Here is a 22,051-nt window from a genome sequence, read left to right on the forward strand (position 1 = left end):
AATGCCATAATGCACAATGACCATTTCAGAATCAATTTAAATGCCATAATTAGACTATATGTATTGATCATTAACCACTTAAGCCATACATGGGCAACTGGCGGCCCGGGGGCCACATGCGGCCCCCACCTTCACTTAATGCGGCCCGCAGGTTAATATCAGAATACTGATATTGATTTCAGCTGTTACAATTAGTTGAACTGGAGGATTGATTTTGGGGTTTGTATTGTAAAGTACAATGTGTGATGTCATCAAGTTGTACTTTACAATACAAACCCCAAAATCAGTCATCCAGTTCTAGGCAACACAGAAGAGGGGGATTCTTTTTTCTATTTCCACACAACTCCTCTAAGGTATATTAATGACACAGTTCAATATTGAAAATGGGTGGTCTTCCCCTTTAAGTACATTACTCTAGTAAATGTACTTGGTTACTGCCCAGTGCCCACCACTGGATCCTACAGTATCAACGAATGTCATTCATCCTTGGGAACGAGGTAGCGGTGGTAATCTAGTTTTTACTGTACTTTATCCAAAAGAGAAGAGTGCATTAAAATATTACAAGAATCAACATCTGCCTGAGAAATCCTAGTGCAGCTTGGGCGCAGCAGAGCAGTGATTTATGATGTGAGAACAAATAAAGTGACTGGCGTTTACAGAGTAGACTGGAGTTTAACTGAAGAGACAGATTGAACACAACATACATGACTGCTAATGAACAGCTTCTCACAACAAATACTGTAGAATCAACATTTCATCCAAGAGTAAAAAGAAGTTCCAAGATTCCAAAATGTATTGAATACATTTGAAAGACTGTGATATTAATATTAAGATAGCAAAGATATAAATATTCAGATAGCAAAACTGCTTTTAAAATTACATAGGCATTACATATGCGCACGCATGCACGCACCCACTTGCATGCACACACACACACACACACGCACGCACGCACGCACACACATGCACGCACACGCACACATGCGCGCGCACACACACACACACACACACACACACACACACACACACACACACACACACACACACACACACACACTTTTTAAGCAGTGCTAACCTCTCCCACGCCTGGCTTTGTGTGTATGTCCGTATGAGTGTGACGAGACTAATGTCACACAAGACTAACTTCATAGAAAGTACACAGAGACCGCTGCTGATACAAGGAGCCCATACAAGGAGATATGCATGTGTCATGTTTGATACCAGTAGAGCTCACTTCACACTTTTTAAATAACATTAATGCAAGTCAATTGGCATCGTCCAATCAGGCTAGGCCACATTTGCAGTTATAATTATGTCATAGATACACCATGATGACTGACATGACGTCACAGGCCGGCCACATAATATTCTTGAAACCCACGTTGGAGCCATGCCAACGTTGGGCTTTAGTCTCAATGCAAAATGGAAGCCGGTGGTAACAAGTCAGTCTTGTTTGTGTGTTTGGGGAATACTTGCAGATCCCCCATTGCAGAAGCAGTCTTCAGAAAGATGGCAACCGATGCAGGTGTTGAGGATAAGTGGAGGATTGACAGTGCTGCCACCTCTGACTATCAGACGGGGAACAAACCAGACCCCCGTGCCATAGCCTGCATGAATAGCCGCGGTGTGCCCATAAAGCATGTGGCCAGGCAGGTGACTGAAGAAGACCTCATCAGCTTTGACCACGTCCTGTGCATGGACGAGACTAATTTGAGCTACCTGGAAAGGAAGGCTAAATCTGTGCCAGCCTGCAGAGCAAAGTTTGAGCTCCTGGGTTCATATGACCCCCAGAAGCAGTTGATCATCCCAGACCCATACAGGGGAAATGATGAAGACTATGAGAGGGTGTACAAACAGTGCACACGATGCTGCAAAGGATTTTTGGAGAGAAATAACGTAATAACGTTATAATAATAACTAGAAAAGATGCAATTGGAAATTACAAGTGTGGTTGCTGACGGTTGCTGACGTGACTATATTCTGCAGTAAGCTAACTGTCATGTGAAGCTCGACCAATGTATTCCCTATTGATTCCCACTCCCATTGATTCCCTACTGATTCCCACTCCCATTGATTCCCTACGGATCCCATGCACTCCCATTCATTCCCTATTCATTCCCTATCCCAGACAGAAGTCTGTCTGTCTGTCAATTTCCAATGACAGTGGAAAAGTTACCCTAGAAATAGATAGAATAGGACTAGTACCCAAAGTCGCTTCATAAAGAAAAAGGATATACTGGGCCCGACTGCTAGGCCGTCAGGATATTGCAAATGGGCCCCCATATAATTGGCAAACACAAAGATAATTAATGTGTACAACGACGTCATGTTTTGACCATCTGGCCAGTGTTGTATATCGGACCAGTTACCCATGGAGACCACTGGTACCCATATATGAGATCCACATGATAGTCAAATCCACTCTTAATACAGTATATTAAAGGTAAACTGACATGTATGTTATGGTGTGCATTTGAGTTTGATGTAAGGCATGCATCGTTGTTATACTTCCCTTGTGATAAAGTTTCATGGCGGATAAGTACTTTCTTTTATTATGTAGAGGTCAATAATGAACACTGAACTCTTTAACATTACTTTCATGTCCTCTGTTAAGACTCTGTTAAGAGGTTCAAATCAAGACACAATTAAGGTGTGACGGGAACTGAGAAAGAACGAGGAACACTCTCTGTGCCCCGTGATTGCTGACACCAAAAGTGCATGACTAGCACTAGTCTATCTTTTAAAACAATTGTCATTGCCTCCAGGCTTTCACCAGTTCTCTGATGTGGTAACCTATGGGGCGGTCTCCTCAGAGGGACAAAACCTGTCGCTGTGTCATCTTTGGTGCCTTTGGTAAGCAATGGGGACATCTTAAACCTGTGACACTTTTATCAGATGTGGCACTTATACTAAAGTACTGCTGATAATGTTTTTATATGGCGGAATGGTAGAAGACAGAGACTTTACAGAGAAACACATTTTGCCCACAAGGCACCAAATGGCTGCCACCTCTACCTTGCTAACATCGCCTCCTCACAATCTCCAGTTCCTCTATTTTTAGACACCCTTCCCATCCAGCCACCTACCCACACATACGCAAGCACGCACGCACGGACGTACGCATGAACACGCACGCATATACGCACGTGTGCGTGCGTGCGCACACACACACACACACACACACACACACACACACACACACACTGACACACACACACACACACACACACACACACACACACACACACACACACACACACACACACACACACACACACACACACACACACACACACGTTTGTATTACCACTCTTGTGAGGACGTCTAGATTTTAGGCCCGCTTTGAAAATGGCCGGAAAATAGCAGAGATACAGAACTGTAGATCAGCTATTGTTCGGCAAAGTAAAACTAACCCAAACCCCTAAACCCCCTCTGAATTCATGCCTAATCCAAACCCTAACTCCAACATAATTTTTTTCCTAAACGCTCACACTAAGAATTATTTTTTAACCATAAAACTAATCAGGACCAGGGAAATGTGTGTATTGTACACACACACACATAGTATAATAAACATACACACACTCTCACACACGCTCACACATATGCACATGCACGCACACACTTTGTCTCGGAAGAGCCGGTAAACCAGAATCTTATGTAATCGCAGGGATCTCATTCAAACACTCAATCATTGGTGTGACAGATGTCAACACGCCTTGTCATAATGTGTGTGGATAACTTCTTCTTGGCTGCAGTCTGCGTCATTACTAACAATAGACATGAGCAATCAATCCCCGGTCCATTCCTCGCCAGACCTTGAGGAGACAGAGAAGCCTGCGTCGACCTTGCTTGTCATATTTTTGAATGTTGTTGTCCTGGTCCCAACTTGGCCCGAGCACAGCCGTAAAAAGATGAGCCATGAGTAAATGCAGTACGTTTATGTCCCTGGATGTGAGTGACACTTATTGGGGACAGGTACAAGGGGTAGATGTGGTAGATAGCTTATTATTACCAGTAAGACACCCTAAGGGCAAGAGACAACTGAGACTGACACAACATGTCCATATGGGGACTTCCAGATATGGGCTTAATATTGATGACATCAGGCATCTCCATATATGGGCACAAAAGGAAGGAATTCATTTTCAAGTGTGATTCACGTCACGGTTGGTTGTTTAAGTTGGACAAAATTTGGCCATATTTTCCCAAATATGGAGATGACTCACATCTGACATCATCTATGTCTGACGTCATAGATCACATCACATGAGACTGACACAATATGTCCATATATGGGGCTGAGGCGATTTTTTTCACCACACTTAACCACTTCAACCCTAATGTATGCTCTATTGTTGCTGTCGGGCAGAAACCTCTAATCTCCATATTCAGACTTTTCTTTTCTTCCCATAATTTTGAATGCCCTATTTCTTGATCATGCTACAGCGTCACTCAAAAGTAGCAGATCTGCAAGCTCTAACTTGTCAAGCTTGGTCGTTGTTTATTCTAATCCTGAAGAGTAACTGTTTTGGACATATGAGGTTTCCACCCGACAGAGACGACATACTTAGTTGACAGTCTCCTCCTTTTTTCCATCTACACCAAATCTCTGCCAGAAATAGCCACGTTGTGAGCTTGTAGATCAGCAATTTTCACAGAATGGCCGCCTGCAGTATAATGACAGGCTAAGAAAGCTACTGTAGGGCTCATGCCGATAGATATTTCAAGGAACGCAATTATTTCCAGTTGCAAAATGCATCCCGAGATAAGCTGAATATTCCAATATTGCGTATCGTTGTTGTCGGGTGAAAACCTTGTATGCCCAAAACCCTTCGTTTTGCATTTTTTCATTTTAAAAACTAGCGTCTAGTCGGCGACCTGGCCAACTCGGGAACGATGTAAATAGAGAATGAATGCCCCGCCCTTTAATGCAAACCCCATTATACCTGTTGTCATAGGACCTGTTTTGACCATCTGTTTGCCTGTGTCCATTTATGCCCATATATGGAGATATCTGTATCTGTCTGTCTGTCGGCGTCCATTTTATGTCCATATATGGAGATCACTGCAGATATAGTTCTGGGTCCATTTTATGCCCATATGCCCATATATGGAGATATCTGTCTATTTGCGTCCATTTTATGCCTGCCCCACCCTTTAATGCAAACCCCAATATACCTGTTGTCATAGGACCTGTTTTGACCATCTGTTAGCCTTTGTCCCCACCCTTTAATGCAAACCCCAATATACCTGTTGTCATAGGACCCGTTTTGACCATCTGTTTGCCTTCTGTTAGCCTTTGTCCCCACCCTTTAATGCAAACCCCAATATACCTGTTGTCATGTTGTCATAGGACCCGTTTTGACCATCTGTTTGCCTTCTGTTAGCCTTTGTCCCCACCCTTTAATGCAAACCCCAATATATGGAGATCTCTGCACACACAGTACCGGTTGCGGAAAACTCTGATGTCAGACATCAGCTCCGCATTCGGGGATTCATTTTATGCCCATATCTGGAGAACGCGCGTGCCGGTGGGAAGAACGGTTCTCGAGATTCACATACATACATACACATTCACAGAGATTTTTTGTTGACTCCGATTTTTTGTTGACTCCTGGCGTACGTGATGTCAGAGCCTTTTATGAAGTGATGTCACAATGAGTCAGCGATTGTGCCGATTTCCTCAGGAACAGCCTGATGTTAACAATCAGCTCCGCGTAAGGAGATTCCGAACATTTCGCGCCGCTTCGGGAAAACCGCATGCCGAGTCGGGCCGAGGCCCGGCACTGCACTCCGCGCCGCAGCGGGGAACGCGCGTGCCGAATCTGAAGCCGGTGGGACGAACGGTTCTCGAGATACGCGGATTACAAACAAACAAACAAACAAACAAACAGACAGAGATTTGTCGCCCTTCGGGCGGCCCAGCGTCTAGTCGGCGACCTGGCCAACTCGGAACAATGTAAATAGGGAATGAATGCCCCGCCCTTTAATGCAAACCCCATTATACCTGTTTTCATAGGACCCGTTTTGACCATTTGTCTGCCTGTGTCCATTTATGCCCATATATGGAGATATCTGTATCTGTCTGTCTGTCGGTGTCCATTTTATGTCCATATATGGAGATCAATGCAGTTATAGTTCTGGGTCCATTTTATGCCCATATATGCCCATATATGGAGATATCTGTCTATCTGCGTCCATTTTATGCCCATATATGGAGATCTCTGTATCTGTCTGTCTGTGTCCCTTTTATGCCCGTATATGGAGATCTTTGTGATTCTGCATCCATTGTATGCCCATATATGCCATATATGGAGATATATGTTTATCTGCGTCCATTTTATGCCCATATATGAGATTTCTGTCGCTTTTTCAAACAGATGGTCAAAACGGGTCCTATGACAACAGGTATAATGGGGTTTGCATTAAAGGGGGAACCGGCACTGTGTCTGCAACACAGTCGGAGGCACAGACAGATACAGAGATCTCCATAATGGGAATAAAGGGACACAGACAAACAGATGGAGGAGGAGACAAACTTAATGCAAACCCCATTATACCTGTTGTCATAGGACCCGTTTTGACCATCTGTTTGCCTGTGTCCATTTATGCCCATATATGGAGATATCTGTATCTGTCTGTCTGCGTCCACTTTATGCCCATATATGGAGATCTTTGACCATCTGTTTGCCTGTGTCCATTTATGCCCATATATGGAGATATCTGTATTTGTCTGTCTGCATCCATTTTATGCCCATATATGGAGATCTATGCAGACACAGTGCCAGTTCCAGAAAATCCTGATGTCAGACATCAGAATCCGAACCTTTCGTGCTGGTTCCAGAAAATCGTGTATCGGGTCGGGTCGAGGCCGAGCACTGCACTACCTGCTGCGGTGGGGAACGCACGTGCCGAATTTGAAATAGGGAATGAATGCCCCACCCTTTAATGCAAACCCCATGAATGCCCCAGCCTTTAATGCAAACCCCAATATACCTGTTGTCATAGGACCCGTTTTGACCATCTGTTTGTCTTTGTCCACTTATGCCCATATATGAAGATCTCTGCACACACAGTACCGGTTGCGGAAAACTCTGATGTCAGACTTTATGCCCATATCTGGAGAACGCGCGTGCCGGTGGGAAGAAGGGTTCTCGAGATACGCGGATTACATACATACATACACATTCACAGAGATTTTGTGTTGACTCATGTGGCGTACGTGATGTCAGAGCCTTTTATGAAGTGATGTCACAATGACTCAGCGCTTGCGCCGATTTCCTCCGGAACAGCCTGATGTCAACAATCAGCTCCGCATAAGGAGATTCCGAACGTTTCGCGCCGCTTCGGGAAAACCGCATGCCGAGTCGGGCCGAGGCCCGGCACTGCACTCCGCGCCGCAGCGGGGAACGCGCGTGCCGAATCTGAAGCCGGTGGGACGAACGGTTCTCGAGATACGCGGATTACAAACAAACAAACAAACAAACAAACAGACAGAGATTTGTCGCATTTATAGATAGATCAGCAATTTTCACAGAATGGCCGCCTGCAGTATAATGACAGGCTAAGAAAGCTACTGTAGGGCTCATGCCGATAGATATTTCAAGGAACGCAATTATTTCCAGTTGCAAAATGCATCCCGAGATAAGCTGAATATTCCAATATTGCGTATCGTTGTTGTCGGGTGAAAACCTTGTATGCCCAAAACCCTTCGTTTTGCATTTTTTCATTTTAAAAACTAGCGTCTAGTCGGCGACCTGGCCAACTCGGGAACGATGTAAATAGAGAATGAATGCCCCGCCCTTTAATGCAAACCCCATTATACCTGTTGTCATAGGACCTGTTTTGACCATCTGTTTGCCTGTGTCCATTTATGCCCATATATGGAGATATCTGTATCTGTCTGTCTGTCGGCGTCCATTTTATGTCCATATATGGAGATCACTGCAGATATAGTTCTGGGTCCATTTTATGCCCATATGCCCATATATGGAGATATCTGTCTATTTGCGTCCATTTTATGCCTGCCCCACCCTTTAATGCAAACCCCAATATACCTGTTGTCATAGGACCTGTTTTGACCATCTGTTAGCCTTTGTCCCCACCCTTTAATGCAAACCCCAATATACCTGTTGTCATAGGACCCGTTTTGACCATCTGTTTGCCTTCTGTTAGCCTTTGTCCCCACCCTTTAATGCAAACCCCAATATACCTGTTGTCATGTTGTCATAGGACCCGTTTTGACCATCTGTTTGCCTTCTGTTAGCCTTTGTCCCCACCCTTTAATGCAAACCCCAATATATGGAGATCTCTGCACACACAGTACCGGTTGCGGAAAACTCTGATGTCAGACATCAGCTCCGCATTCGGGGATTCATTTTATGCCCATATCTGGAGAACGCGCGTGCCGGTGGGAAGAACGGTTCTCGAGATTCACATACATACATACACATTCACAGAGATTTTTTGTTGACTCCGATTTTTTGTTGACTCCTGGCGTACGTGATGTCAGAGCCTTTTATGAAGTGATGTCACAATGAGTCAGCGATTGTGCCGATTTCCTCAGGAACAGCCTGATGTTAACAATCAGCTCTGCGTAAGGAGATTCCGAACGTTTCGCGCCGCTTCGGGAAAACCGCATGCCGAGTCGGGCCGAGGCCCGGCACTGCACTCCGCGCCGCAGCGGGGAACGCGCGTGCCGAATCTGAAGCCGGTGGGACGAACGGTTCTCGAGATACGCGGATTACAAACAAACAAACAAACAAACAAACAGACAGAGATTTGTCGCATTTATAGATAGATGATTTAAACCGATGTGTGCTTGTAGATCTGCTGAAAAAACGTACACATTTGAAACTTGGAGATACAAGGTTTCTGTCCGACAGTGACGATATACTGGAATATTTTAATCAATATTTGTCGTGGGCCTTACAATTACATAATGTTTAATCATGCCTCATGTTGGTGTCATAGTGGAAATTGAGTTTTCCTGAGGGCGGGGTGGTCTATGGATAATCACACTTTTGTTTTATGAATTGCACGTGGATCGGGGTTTGCCATCACATGCACTGTGTGTGGGCAGGGGCGTCGCACCAAATTCTGGGCCCTGGGTACAAGGATTCACTGCAGGCCCCCCATGGATGTTCTTCATAGGGGGAGGGGCTTTAACCCATTCAGACACATTATTTATTACGCATTATTTTGTGCTTTATGCGGTAGATCATGAGAAAGTCTTTGAATATTTAAAATCCTTCTATGTCAGTGGTTCTCAAATGTTTTCATGTGAAGGACCCCTAAAATGATATGTATTTGGCCACGGACCCCCATCTCAAAACATTTAGTTCCAGGGACCCCCCAGAAGCAGAATTTGAGTTACAAATGCTCGCTTAAAAAAATACATATATTCAAAGATTTGCACACATTTTCACAACTTTTCAAAAAATAGATCTACAAGCTTGCGAGTGCTGCGCTGTGAGCTTGTATATCTGCTATTTTTCAATATCTAAAGTATAAAATAATTAAGGCCCCCTCCACCTTGGGCCCTAGTAACTCAGTCCCACTTTCCCCTCCCCTTGTGACGCCCCTGTGTGTGGGCTGTCAAATGCCAGCAGGGTGGGGGAGCAGTCATCAATAAAGCAATCAAGTGCCTCATCTGGGGGGACGGGGGGGACGGAGCTAGGGATGGAGGTTGGGGGTAGATTATGATTATTGTTATGATGTTATTGAACAGCCGCTCACCACCGAGGGAGTGAAACTGAACCGCCCTGTTCGATGGTGCAGAATGGAGAACAGCACAGGCGTGCACTTGCAAGTCAAGGAGGCAGGCATTTTGATCCTTTCTAGCGCGAGAGCATGTTTCCCGTCGCTGTATAGGCCGGAAACCTTGCCATGTCCAAGTCTGTTACTGTTCAGGAAAAGGGAAGAAAGACACGGTGGATCGAGTGTAGATATTATTTGGTTGCATGCTCTTGTCGATACTTTTAATTTGTTAAATATAAAACCTACAACCAGACTTATTTTACGAATGTCATTATAGAACATTTTTCAAAATATTTCCAAAATGTTCTAGATTTTTTACTATAGCAAAAATAGAAGATCTACAACCTCACAATGTGCTACCTCACGCCACGTTGTGAGCATTTTTTGAGTGTTGATGATGGAATACAACACAGGGCTTAAAGGATTAATTCACCCCTAAAATGTTCTTTCTCATGCCATGGACACTTGAGTTCAATAATATTTTTTTGCATTTGTCACATTCCTAAGACAAAAATGTGATTATAGTAAATTTACCCCCCATTGATTCCAAATGCATTTGGGTCCCCATCCGGAATCAATGGGTGTATGTTCATTGTAATCAAATTATTGTCTTAGGAATGCGACAAAAAACAAAAAATATTATTGAACTCAAGTCTCCATGTAGTGAGTAATCAACAGAAAAAAATCACACCCGTGTGAAGTGGAGCTGTGTGTGTGTGTGTGTGTGTGTGTGTGTGTGTGTGTGTGTGTGTGTGTGTGTGTGTGTGTGTGTGTGTGTGTGTGTGTGTGTGTGTGTGTGTATTGCAGTTGATGCTCAGGGCAGGCTAGACTCAACGGCACCTCTCTGGTCACCCAGGATCATGTGTACCGATTTTTGTGACATTTGACGAAAATATGTAGGAAAAGGAGCAAAAAGTGTGTTTTGGAGAAAATTCAAGATGGCGGAAAATCTATCCTGACGCAAATGGGCGTGGCCTATATGGGGAGATGCGTCTTGACCCAAGGAATCCAGGGGAAAATTTTTTTTAATTTTTCGACCTACGGTTCAAGAGTTACGAGACAAGTAGGCCGTTATAGCGCCACCATGAGGCAGAGTGGAAATGCTTTTGGGGATTCGTTGAGTATGCCACCCCCGACCTGTGGTTGAAATTCAGTGTTGACTGGACCTTTTGTTTGTGATTTATGGCTATTGTTTGCAAAACGGGCCCCTCCCGCTAACTTTGGAAGCCCGTTACGAACGAACGGAATGGACTATCGCAATATCCCTTGAGTATGTTCATTGCATAGGTTCATAGATCATGTGTACCGGTTTTTAAGACATTTGAAGAAAATATGTAGGAAAAGGAACAAAAAGTGTGTTTTGGAGAAAATTCAAAATGGCGGAAAATCTATCCTGGCGCAAATGGGCGTGGCCTATATCGGGAGATGCGTCTTGACCCAGGGAATCCAGGGTAAACATAATTTTAATTTTCCGACCTACGGTTCAACAGTTATAGGCCAAAACGTAAACTGGGCTGTTATAGCGCCACCATGAGGCCAAATGACACAATTATTTTTTATTTAATCCTTGAAATCATTATGAACCTCCTCTCCAAGTCTTGAAACTGTAGCCCCTATGGTTTGCGAGAGACAAATAATTGAATGTGAGTTTTTGCGATTCCCATTATAAGTCAATGGGAAAAATTAATTCACTAATAAATTAATATCAATTAAACTATTGAACCTTTCTCTTAGCAAGTTACTAGCCCACGATTCCCGAGTAAGCCGGTCGATTTGACATATGGCGCGAGTGTGTGGTGGCAAAACTGTGGGACTAGTAGCGTGCCGAAGTTTAGGAAGTTCAGGCTACATACACACAGACACACACACAGACACACAGACAGACAGACAGACACACAGACCCACACGGCCACGTATAGGGAGCCTGTGCTTCACACAGCTCCAAAAAGTCATTTTGGGAGTGAACTACTCCTTTAAGTGGTTATGGATGCTCAATAGCATTAATCTATACAAGGTTTCTGCTCAACAGCAATGTTTTGAAAGCTGTGTTGCAGCTGCACCAAGGGCACCTGCTTGAATTGCCCTGCTAACACTAACCCTTCAATTATTACATGAGGACATAAGAGAAACAAATAAAGCACGAAATAAATGTCTCCACTCTCAACTTGTTCTGGTATCAAAACAAGAATTTGATTTCCCATAGTTGCACCTGTGCAAACATGTTCTCTACCCTCTCGGAAATGAGAGCAAACATTTATTTTAACAAAGATCCGAGGGTGAAACGCTGCCTTTGAATATGAAATGAGTCATTAAAAAGCCCAGATGTGTTGGCACGACTCTCTAACCGAGAAGCATGTCGTCGCTGCACGGGTGGAAGCCTTGTATGACCCGTTACTTTTCAGGGGTCGTTCTGTCATGATATATGTTTGAGGGACCAACACAAAAGCTAAATGTTTATCTGAAAGAGGTGTTAGTCTATGGAATGGTTTTGAAAAGGAATCGAAAATGTGCACATCAGTAAAACAATATATATATTTTTTAAAACTAAGATTATAAATAAATACAAAACATTAGAAAAATGCAATACATAATTCTAATTATATATGAATACATTTATTATAAATAAGTAATACATGTAGAAATAACACATCTGGTCAAAATAGCATATTATAATTATAATATAGTGTACATAAGTCTCGTTGAACTTGTACTGTATATGTATATGAGTACATTATGTTATATATGAAATTGTTATTGTTTGTTTATTTATATATCTATCGCGTCAGAAGTTGTATAGTTTTGTGTACTTTGTGGCAGTACTACCATATTGCCACATGTTACAGCGCCAGCATTTCTTTTTTGTTCTCTCTTTCTTTGGATTAGCAAATACATTTAATTAGTTTTTCAGTCCTGTCCAATCAAATATGTTATATTTGATTTTTATTATTCAAATGGGGTAGGCATTATAAGCTTCGGCTTCCTGCCTATACCTTTTCGGACCAGTTTTGAAGTTCTGATTTATGATGTACTGTATTGGTTGTATGAAATGGAACGGAAATAAACTTAAAGCTATACTATGTAACTTTTTGAGTAAAACAAATCTTAAAATTGTCCTAATTATTAAATCACTAAAGTTTTAGAACACCCACTCCGTTAATTTCAGCCCCAAAAGCCTTTTCTTTATATGTTTGCGAAAAAATGCAATACCGCTACTGACCAGTAGTTGAGCAACTTCCATAGTATAGCTTTAACTAACTAACTATGACAAGCTGTTGCCACTTTTGTGTCACTCTGTTCAATGGCGCACGTACGTTATTCATTTCAACAGTTTGATACCCACCCTCTGCCCTTTTCAGTGCTTTTCATCAGCCGTCTCTCTTGTTGAGTGAACAATTAGTAAATGTATGTGGAATTATGGATCAACTCCTTTAATTCCATAATGGAAATGTTATGCGTAAGCTCTGACCCGACACAAATTGATTTCTTTGCAGATTACCTGAAACCATACATATTTGCATATAACAAAAACAAAGAGCTACATTTTCACTTCTTCCTTTCAACAATTCTCTTGATTTTCCATATTTTTTATTTTTTATTTTTCTTTTTTCGTCTTCTTTTCATGTACAATGTGTCCCCTGATAATTGCAGGTTGCATAGTTGGCAGGAAGCATGGTGGTGTGTGGGGGGAGAGCTGCCTCGCTCACACCAGGCCCTTCCGGCAAGAAGAGCCTGATAAACAAAAAACACTGCAATCTATACAGGAACGTACCATGCAAAAAAAGACGCATCTATAGCAACAACAACAACAACAACAGATGTAGTCGTGATAGGGCAGCACATTTTTGGCACGCCGCTTGAACAAAACAAACACTCTGTATAAGGGTGCCCTCACACCAAAGTACCTATGAGAGTGGAATCCGCGTTCTGCCAATGCATTTCAATGAGAGTGAAGCGGTTTCATGCCAGCAGAGGATTTCTGCAAAAAACCCTCCCTTCTCATTGAAATGCATTGGCGGAACGCAGATTCCACTCTCATAGGTATTTTGGTGTGAGGGCACCCTAAGGCAGCTTGTGTGCAGTGGTGGAAAAAGTACTCACATGTTTCACTTAAGAAAAAATATCAATAGTGCACTGTAGATGAAGTCCGTTACAAGTGAAAGTCCAGAATTCAAAATGTACTGGAGTAAAAGTATTAAAGTATTGGCGTCAAAATGCACTCAAAGTACCGAAAGTCAAATACAAAATGTTTGAGAATAGCAGATCTACAAGCTCACAACGCGTCACATCGCGACGCATTGTGAGCTTGTAGATCGGCTATTTTCAAACAGCCTAGGTAACTATGAAATAGGGCTAAAGTGGTTTATGTATTTTTTATAATATTATAATTTATGTCTGCAAAGTAACTAGTGACTAAAGTTTTCAAATAATTGTAGTGGAGTAAAAGTACAATATTGGATCCGAGGGTGTAGTAGAGTATAAGTCAAAGTATTGGAAATTGGAAATACTCAAGTAAGTTCTGTAGCTAAGTACATTTCATTGGTGGACAGTTCTGTAGCTAAGTACATTTCATTGGTGGACAAAGTACTCAAACCCATTCTTCAGAGTCAAAGGAAATATGCTCCTCGTCACACCTTGTGAGCTTGCAGATCAGCAAAGTTTCACAATTTGTTATTGGGCTCAAGTGGTGTTCATAATGTAAGTTTTTCTCTTAACCCTTCTTTTTGCTATTTTACTTACCCTGAGCTGCTTGTAGAGATGTGGGTGGTCCTGGGTCGTCCTACGCTTTCCAACGAGTGATGCTAGATGGTCAGACGATTTATTCCATTGAAAATGGTTTAAAATAAAGTTTAGAGCCCCCCAAAAAAAACTCAATCTATACTGTCGGCGGCGCGACGTATTCCGGGGTGCCTATCCCGATCTAGTCCGGGATATTTAATAAAATGAATGAATTAATCGGAGGCCTCAACGAAGCCCCGGTCTAAATTTCCATCCATGGCCGGGGCCGAGACTCGGCCATCCACGGCCCGTAATCGGGCAACGCCGCCGCATCGCGCCGCCGAATCCAATACAAAGTCACATCTTTAGAGAGCATTTTCTCTGAATTGTGTTCCCAGACCAAAGACAAAGTTTTTTTGCGACTAAAATAGCTTCAGATCGAGCTTCTAAAAAATAAAGAAGCTAATGGCTAAGTGTCAGCTAACTTACTCCTCTCGTCATACATAACAGTGGCTGTAGTGAAATCACAAGGCACTACGGGCAGTGTCGACGGAAGCTACAGCGAAGGCCTATACAGATATTTCTGGCACTCTAGCGGCACCTTGTGGCCCGGGGCACTCATTGAGTTAAATGTAGTGGAGTCCAAACTAAAAGATTTGAGTCGGTATCTAAAAAAACCCACAAATCTTTAGGTGGAAACCTCATACTGTATGTCCAAAACCGTTACTTTTCAGGATTCAAATTTAAAAACGGTAGCGGAAGCTCAAAACGTGGTGCGTTCCGAGCTTGTGGATCTGCTACTTTTGATGCTTTTGTGTGACACTGTAATATGATCAAGTAGGTACACAGCCCTGGGTTCGATTCCCGCCAGGGGACGCTGTGGGCGCTGGGGGCGTGTTCCCTCCTCTGTGTCATCAGCGCCCACACCCTAGGTGGGGTTGGCGATAGGGCCTTTCTGTGTGGAGTTTGCATGTTCTCCCCTCCTAGATACCCTCACAAAAACATGCAGTAATCCTGGTCTCTATACTGCCTCCACCTGGCCAGCCGGGGCGCCTGATGGAGGGGAAAGGAACTGGTTGGAATAACGTGTTCCTTCCATGTGCTACGTCCAGACCGGGGAAATCCCCACTGTTGGGTGAAAAGAAGCAACTTGGACTACTCATGCATAGAAGGAAGCATGAGGTCAGTCCGTTGTCTCCCCAAGTGTGGCAGAGGGAGAGCAGAGCCCAGGATTACATAGGTAATTGGCACTGGGTGAGAAAATCGTGGGATAAAAATTATAGGCAAAAAAAAGGAGGTACAGTGTTAAGTTACGAAAAAACAAAAAAAAGGTACAATTATGGAGAAGAGGTTTCTGAGGTTAAGAGATTTCTGCCCGACAGCAAGTAAATGTACTTTGTTACTGTCCAACCACTGTTAGTGCCCTTTGGCTCGAGCCTCTCCTTGTGCTGCAGCCTCTCAGGATGGCACTGATTAATGTTCACTCTATTGCAAATAGCTCCTTCATTCTCAATGATTTATTCCTCTCGAAAAATTTGAATTTCTTGTTTCTGACTGAAAGCTGGCAGAGGAGCGTGGAATGCGGCCCTCTTATTGAACTGTGCCTAGCAGACTGCTTTTCATCAGCACTCTGAGAAAACACCCGGGCCGGATGGAGGACCTGCTGTGTCTGTGGTGGAAAAAGTAAATTTACATTTAGTCAAGTGCTCTTTAGAACAATCTTTGTAGGTACTTTTACTAATACCTTGAGTATTTCCATTTTTTTTCAGGATCTACTCCACTCCATCTCCAGCAAATATTGTATTACATATTGGAACACTTTAGTCACATTGTAGATCAGAGGTCTTCAACAGGGGGTCCGGGACCCCTAGGGGGTCCTCAGAGTTACTACAGGGGGTCCTCCAAATCGTTAAGTGATAGGAACCTTTTTCTTCTTTTTTATATTAACCACTTGAACCTCTGTTTTTGGGTTTGGTGTAGAGGGGAAAAAGAGCAGACTAAAGGTGGTTGCACACTGCTGCGTTTTTCGTTTGGGAAATGCGTTTTTCAGGGCAAGGAGAGAGAGAGAGATAGAGAGAGCAAGGGACCGAGTGGTGCGCGAAACGGGCGGCAGTGTGCAAACGTGACTGACATAACGTGAGGTCGATTTTTGTATTCACGCGCTCCGAAATTCAGTCCGATATTCGGTCCAAAAAACACAGCAGTGTGCAACCAGCTTAAGTACAGAAGGAAAGGTCAAGTTTGTATTGATGGTTCAAGTGGTTAAATATCTGAATAATTGTCATGAATGCAAAATACATGATGATTGTGCTGTCAAACAATGAAACTATATGGAATCTATGAACAGGTTGTGGGGGTCCCTGCTTCATCTCTCTCTCAGCTAAGGGGTCCTTGGCCTGAAAACATTGAAGACCCCTGTTGTACATTATTTTGTAGATTAGATTAGTATTACGAAGCATGCATGAAATAACTAAGTTGTGTTTTATACCTTGTCTACCACCTCCTCTACCGCCCCCCCTCGGTCTCTTCATCCTGTACTGCTTGGTCCACTCCTTGAGTCCCCCTTTTCCAAATCTCTTTGCTGTAAATAGCTCATCTACAAGCTCCAGTCCCAGAATAGACACACCAGGGTTCAAGTGGCCAAAGGAAAGAACCAACACCGAAAAGATTGAATACATGCAGTGTTATATACAGTAAGGCTGGATGATATGACTTATTGTAGATCTGCGATACGCTACTTTTCACTTTCAAAGTATAAAATGTAAAAAACAAAAACAAAAAAATAAACATATATCTAACATATAATTTTCCGAATGTCTGTCTGTCTGTCTGAGTGTCTGTCTCTCTGAAACCGCGTTTCTCCTCAGTGGCTGGAGCAATTGATCTGAAATCGCATCACCATCAGCATATGAACACACCTGACATAACTGTGAAGCCCGTTTGTCACTTTCACAAATCGTATGCTGTATAATTGCATTTTTATGGTGTATCTATATCTATTTAGCCTACAGTACCTTTTGTGACCACACATGTTAAGGGAGGGGCGCTGTTGTTCAGGCCATGCACAATCACACACAAACCCACACACACACACACACGGGGGGGGGGGGATGTGTGTGTGTGTGCAGGCGGGCGGGGGGGGGGGGGGGGGGGGTGGTTCTGGCCCTGTTACAGATGTTGTCCAAAATCATGCAGATCGGTACACAGTATCTCTGTAGCCGTTAAATGGAACGGGTATTTCTTACATTGATGCTCCTACATATTAGCATGCAAGCACCAGTTAAAGTTACTTTCCATCCCTCATATACTGTGTGCACAGTGCACATCCCATAATCCACACACTGCACATCATTTCGGAGCTCATATCTTTGAACGGGTAAGGGCTAGTACTATAAAAAGATGAAATATGGAGATACAAGGTTTTCTGCCCGACAGCGATGACATGCTATGATCCAAGACTGTTCCCTCAGTATTTGAACGTGTCTCTCCTGAGCTGTGAAAGAGAGCGACACTCCACTCCAGCACTCTCAATCTGTGACTCCACCCAGCAGAAACCAAAGCTAGGAGCATGCTCCACTGAAAATTAATTGGAGACTAGATTTGTGTATTCGGTAAAAAAGGTTTTGCTTGAGCTTCTTTCCTTTGTTTTACACCCAAACGAGCTCTATACTTGATGTAGTGCGAGTCGTTATGAAGCAGAAAATGGGCCTGTGTCTCTGTGACGCTCACGCTGGGTACTGTCACTGTGTCAACACTGTTGTCCCCGTTCGCTGTCCGGGAGCATGCGCAGCAGGGGCGTCACAAGAGGGGGAAAAGTGGGACTGAGTTACTAGGGCCCAAGGTGGAGGGACCCTAATTATTTTATACTTTAGCTATTGAAAAATAGCAGATATATAGTACAAGCTCACAGCGTGGCACTGAGTGCAGCGCTGCGAGCTTGTAGATCTGCTATTTTTTGAATAGATCATTTTCAAATCTACCATTCCACTTCCAGTCCCGAAAAGCAACCGTAAACGAACGCTATTGGCTGGAAGGCCAGCGAGGGCGGGTCTCTGTACCCGGTAGAACCAGTAGAAGCCCTAGAAGAACCTTTCTTTATCATTCATTATAAAATTGATGGGACCATGTTTTATTAAACGCATATAATAATTTAAAATGAAAAAAAAAAAAAAAAAAAAAAAAAATGCAAGTGTAAAGTCCGGCCAAAACCTCATTCACTTGAATGGTGTGTTAGTTTCTCTGCAGGCAGCAGGAGGGGAAATGGCGACATCCGCTGGGCCATTAATGAGCACTGCAGGGTAAACAACTCTACCTTATTGGCTTCAGCTTATTGGCTTCAGCTTAAACAAAAACGGATGCTTTCCGCCTGTATTAAACCAATGAAAAATATTAACAAGAGCTCGTGACAAAATAATAACTATGGGATCCATTGGAACACAGGTTCTTTTATTTCCATTTCCTAAAAACGTAACCGCTTTCAGACAAGGTTTCCACCCCAACAGGGACTTGGCTGTTCTGAAAGACATTTTGTGCCGTTCAATAAGACGGTCCTGCATGTGCATCTGTACTTGAAATTCTCTCTTCTCCGCTTTTCATCAGCCCTTATTTCACATGGCAGCTTGCATGTGAATGCAGCCATGGCGGCTGTGAATGTATGGCATTTCTTCTGTCACTCAGCTTCCCTTGTGGCTCTGCCAGGGCTGTTGTGTGCCTCATGTGTGCCAGGACTGTGTCTCTCTCCAGTGGTGGAAACTAACTATGTACATTTACTCAAGTATTCTACTTAAGTACAACTTTGAGGCGCTTTTACGTCACTTGAGTATTTCTATTTTTCAATACTTTGTGAGGGAGCAGTGCGCTCTTGCCAACTCCAACTCTGGACTCATGAATCGCTGTCCTCCACACCCTACTACAAGCTCACAATTTTGTATTAATATTTTGATTAATAATCTAAATAAACATTTGCCTCTGACATATTAGTTTGAGTAGAAGTAAAAATAAAAAAAAAAGTGTCACGAAATTGAAATACTCAAAAAGTAAAGTAAAGGTAAAGTAACAGTACATCAACATTGTACTTAAGTACAGTACTTGAGTAAATGTACTTAATTACTTTACATCCCTAGTAGTGTGGCATGCGTGTAGGGGTGTCGCACCAAATTCTGGGCCCCGGGTACAAGGATTCACTGCGGGCCCCCCATGAATGTTCTTCATAGGGGGAAGGAGTTTAACCCATTTGGACTGGGAACGCATTATTACGCATTATTTTGTGCTTTAACTATTGAAAAATAGCAGATATACAAGCTCACAACGCGGCACCGAGTGCCAAGCTTATTGAGCTACTAATTTTTGAAAAATTGTGAACATTTGTGCAAGAATTTGAATATTTCAAATCTTCTAAGGTTTTTTGAAAAACCTATGTTTATATGTCAGTAGTGCTCAAACTTTTTCATATGAAGGACCCCCAAAATGATATGTATTTGGCCACAGACCCCCATCTCAAAATATTTAGTTCCAGGGACCCCCTAGCCTCGTACCCGCCCTCTTCCGGGTTGTTTACTAGGCTAGGGACCCCCCCCAGAAGCAAAATTTGAGTTACAAATGTTCGCTTAAAAAATACATATATTCATAGATTTGCACACATTTTCACAACTTTTCAAAAATAGCAGATCTACAAGCTTGCAGCGCTGCACTCGGTGCCCCGCTGTGAGCTTGTATATCTGCTTGTATATCTGCTAAAGTATAAAACTATTCCAGGCCCCTCCACCTTGGGCCCTAGTAACACTCCCCCCCCCCCCCTGTGACGCCCCTGCATGCCTGGTGTCAGGTGTGCCAGGGCTCTGCCATCTCTCTGGGCTGGCAGGCTGCCTGAGGGGAGCCGGGCGGCTGCATGAATCCACTAATCCTTGAGTGGCTGAACCTGTTTGTTGCGTGATTGGCCCACTTTATGCTCATGAAGGTGTTAATACAAGATGATTCTCGGGCCCCAAGGAGAACGAAAGGCTTTGTTTATTTGATTACTCATGGCGAGAAAGGGATTTAATTTAATCAATGTTGTTTAAAAAAAGAAGATCCATCAAATTTCACAGAGCTTGCCATGGCAGTAAAAACAGACCTAATTTACGTTTTCCCATTTGATATCGCTTAATACCTGATCCAGCGGCAATGAGGTCTATCATTGCGAGTCGTATCCTTTTAAAGTTATGGTAAACCAATACAAATTACATTTTTACTATTATCACTCTTGAGTAGGCTATGCTACAGTATCTATATCATTCACGAAGATGTGATCATTTTGAAAATGTCATGTTTTATTTTTTATTATTTTGGGGTGGTGGTGGTGGGGCGGGGGGGGGGTTACCTTTACCTATGGAAACAAGACCGCAAGGGCTTTTTTGGAGTGTTCCTTTTAGGCAGGGTGTTTGACTGTACTTATTCTTGTACTACTTTTTTTCCTTCTTTTTTTACTGTACTACTGTACATTTTTGTGTAATAAAATATTCAATCAATCAATCAATCAATCAATCAATCAAACCTGAAGTTTATGGGTGAGGTTTAAATCAGTGGTCCCCCAGTTGTCCTACAGGCCCCCTCAACCCCATAACAATGAGAGTGTACAGAAGTGGCTGCTGTGTGTTAGAACACATAGTACAGACAGACAGAAACAATGACTGACCAACTGACTGAGTGTCATGTTCTGGCACATGTTTCATGTTTGCTTCCAAACATCAATCTACATACTGTATATGCGTCCAATATTGCCACGAGAGGTTTACCATACCGTTCAAGAGTCTACTGCACATCTGGAGCTTCTGTTCCAGATGTGAGAGGGCACCTTGCACGTACGCCATGGACCCCCATGGGCGTCAAAGCAGGGCTATGTGATGAGCTTGGGTGAGCTTTGTGAGATTAGAATAGATTGGTTGTGGCTGTGCTGACAAGTGTGACAGTCTACGGCTGTGGTTTCATAGTAACGCTTGTCACACTTGTCAACACACTGTTCATTTGCCAAAAAAAGAAAGTTAACTTGATGTTTTGGAAGCATCCAGGAACCATCACAAAATCACTGGTGGAAGAAGGACTCCAATTTTGTACTTTTAGGCCTAGAATTATTGAATGCTTTAACCAGTGAAAAATAGCAGATATACAAGCTCACAGCGCGGCACCGAGTGCCGCGCTGCGAGCTTGTAGATCTGCTATGTTTGGAAAAAGTCATGAAAATGTGTACAAATCTTTGAATATATGTATTTTCAAAGCGAACGTTTGTAACTCAAATTTTGCTTCTGGGTGGTCCCTGGCTGGAACTAGATATTTTGAGATGGGGGTCCGTGGCCAAATAAATATCATTTTGGGGGTCCTTCACATGAAAAGGTTTGAGAACCACTGACATAGTAGTCTCTCAAGAACAGACTAACTGAGCTCCATTTAAGTGAAAAGGACCTTTTCTTTGACGATGGCTGGCCAGATTGCTGACATGATAGAAACATAGGTTTTTAAAAAAAACTTAGAAGGATTCAAAAGACACTTCGGGTCAAAATTCTAATTTTCACGATTTTTCAAAAATAGCAGATCTACA

General features: G+C 43.0%; 2 protein-coding genes across 2 annotated transcripts in view; both read left to right on the forward strand.

Annotated features, from left to right (window-relative positions):
* The window catches only part of insyn1 (inhibitory synaptic factor 1), a gene marked incomplete at both ends in the record, with an annotated part of 114,287 nt that overhangs the window by 61,097 nt on the left and 31,139 nt on the right, over window positions 1-22,051 (forward strand). The gene's annotated exons all lie outside the window — the stretch shown is intronic.
* On the forward strand, window positions 1,423-1,911 carry LOC308288024 (low molecular weight phosphotyrosine protein phosphatase-like; the record flags this gene model as incomplete). Its single annotated transcript, XM_080729369.1, has 1 exon — window positions 1,423-1,911. One exon carries the CDS (start codon window positions 1,423-1,425, stop codon window positions 1,909-1,911), a length of 489 nt encoding a protein of 162 aa, XP_080585495.1.

This window comes from Nannobrachium achirus (genome assembly GCF_963921795.1).
Source record: "Nannobrachium achirus genome assembly, chromosome: 7".
Taxonomy (NCBI): domain Eukaryota; kingdom Metazoa; phylum Chordata; class Actinopteri; order Myctophiformes; family Myctophidae; genus Nannobrachium; species Nannobrachium achirus.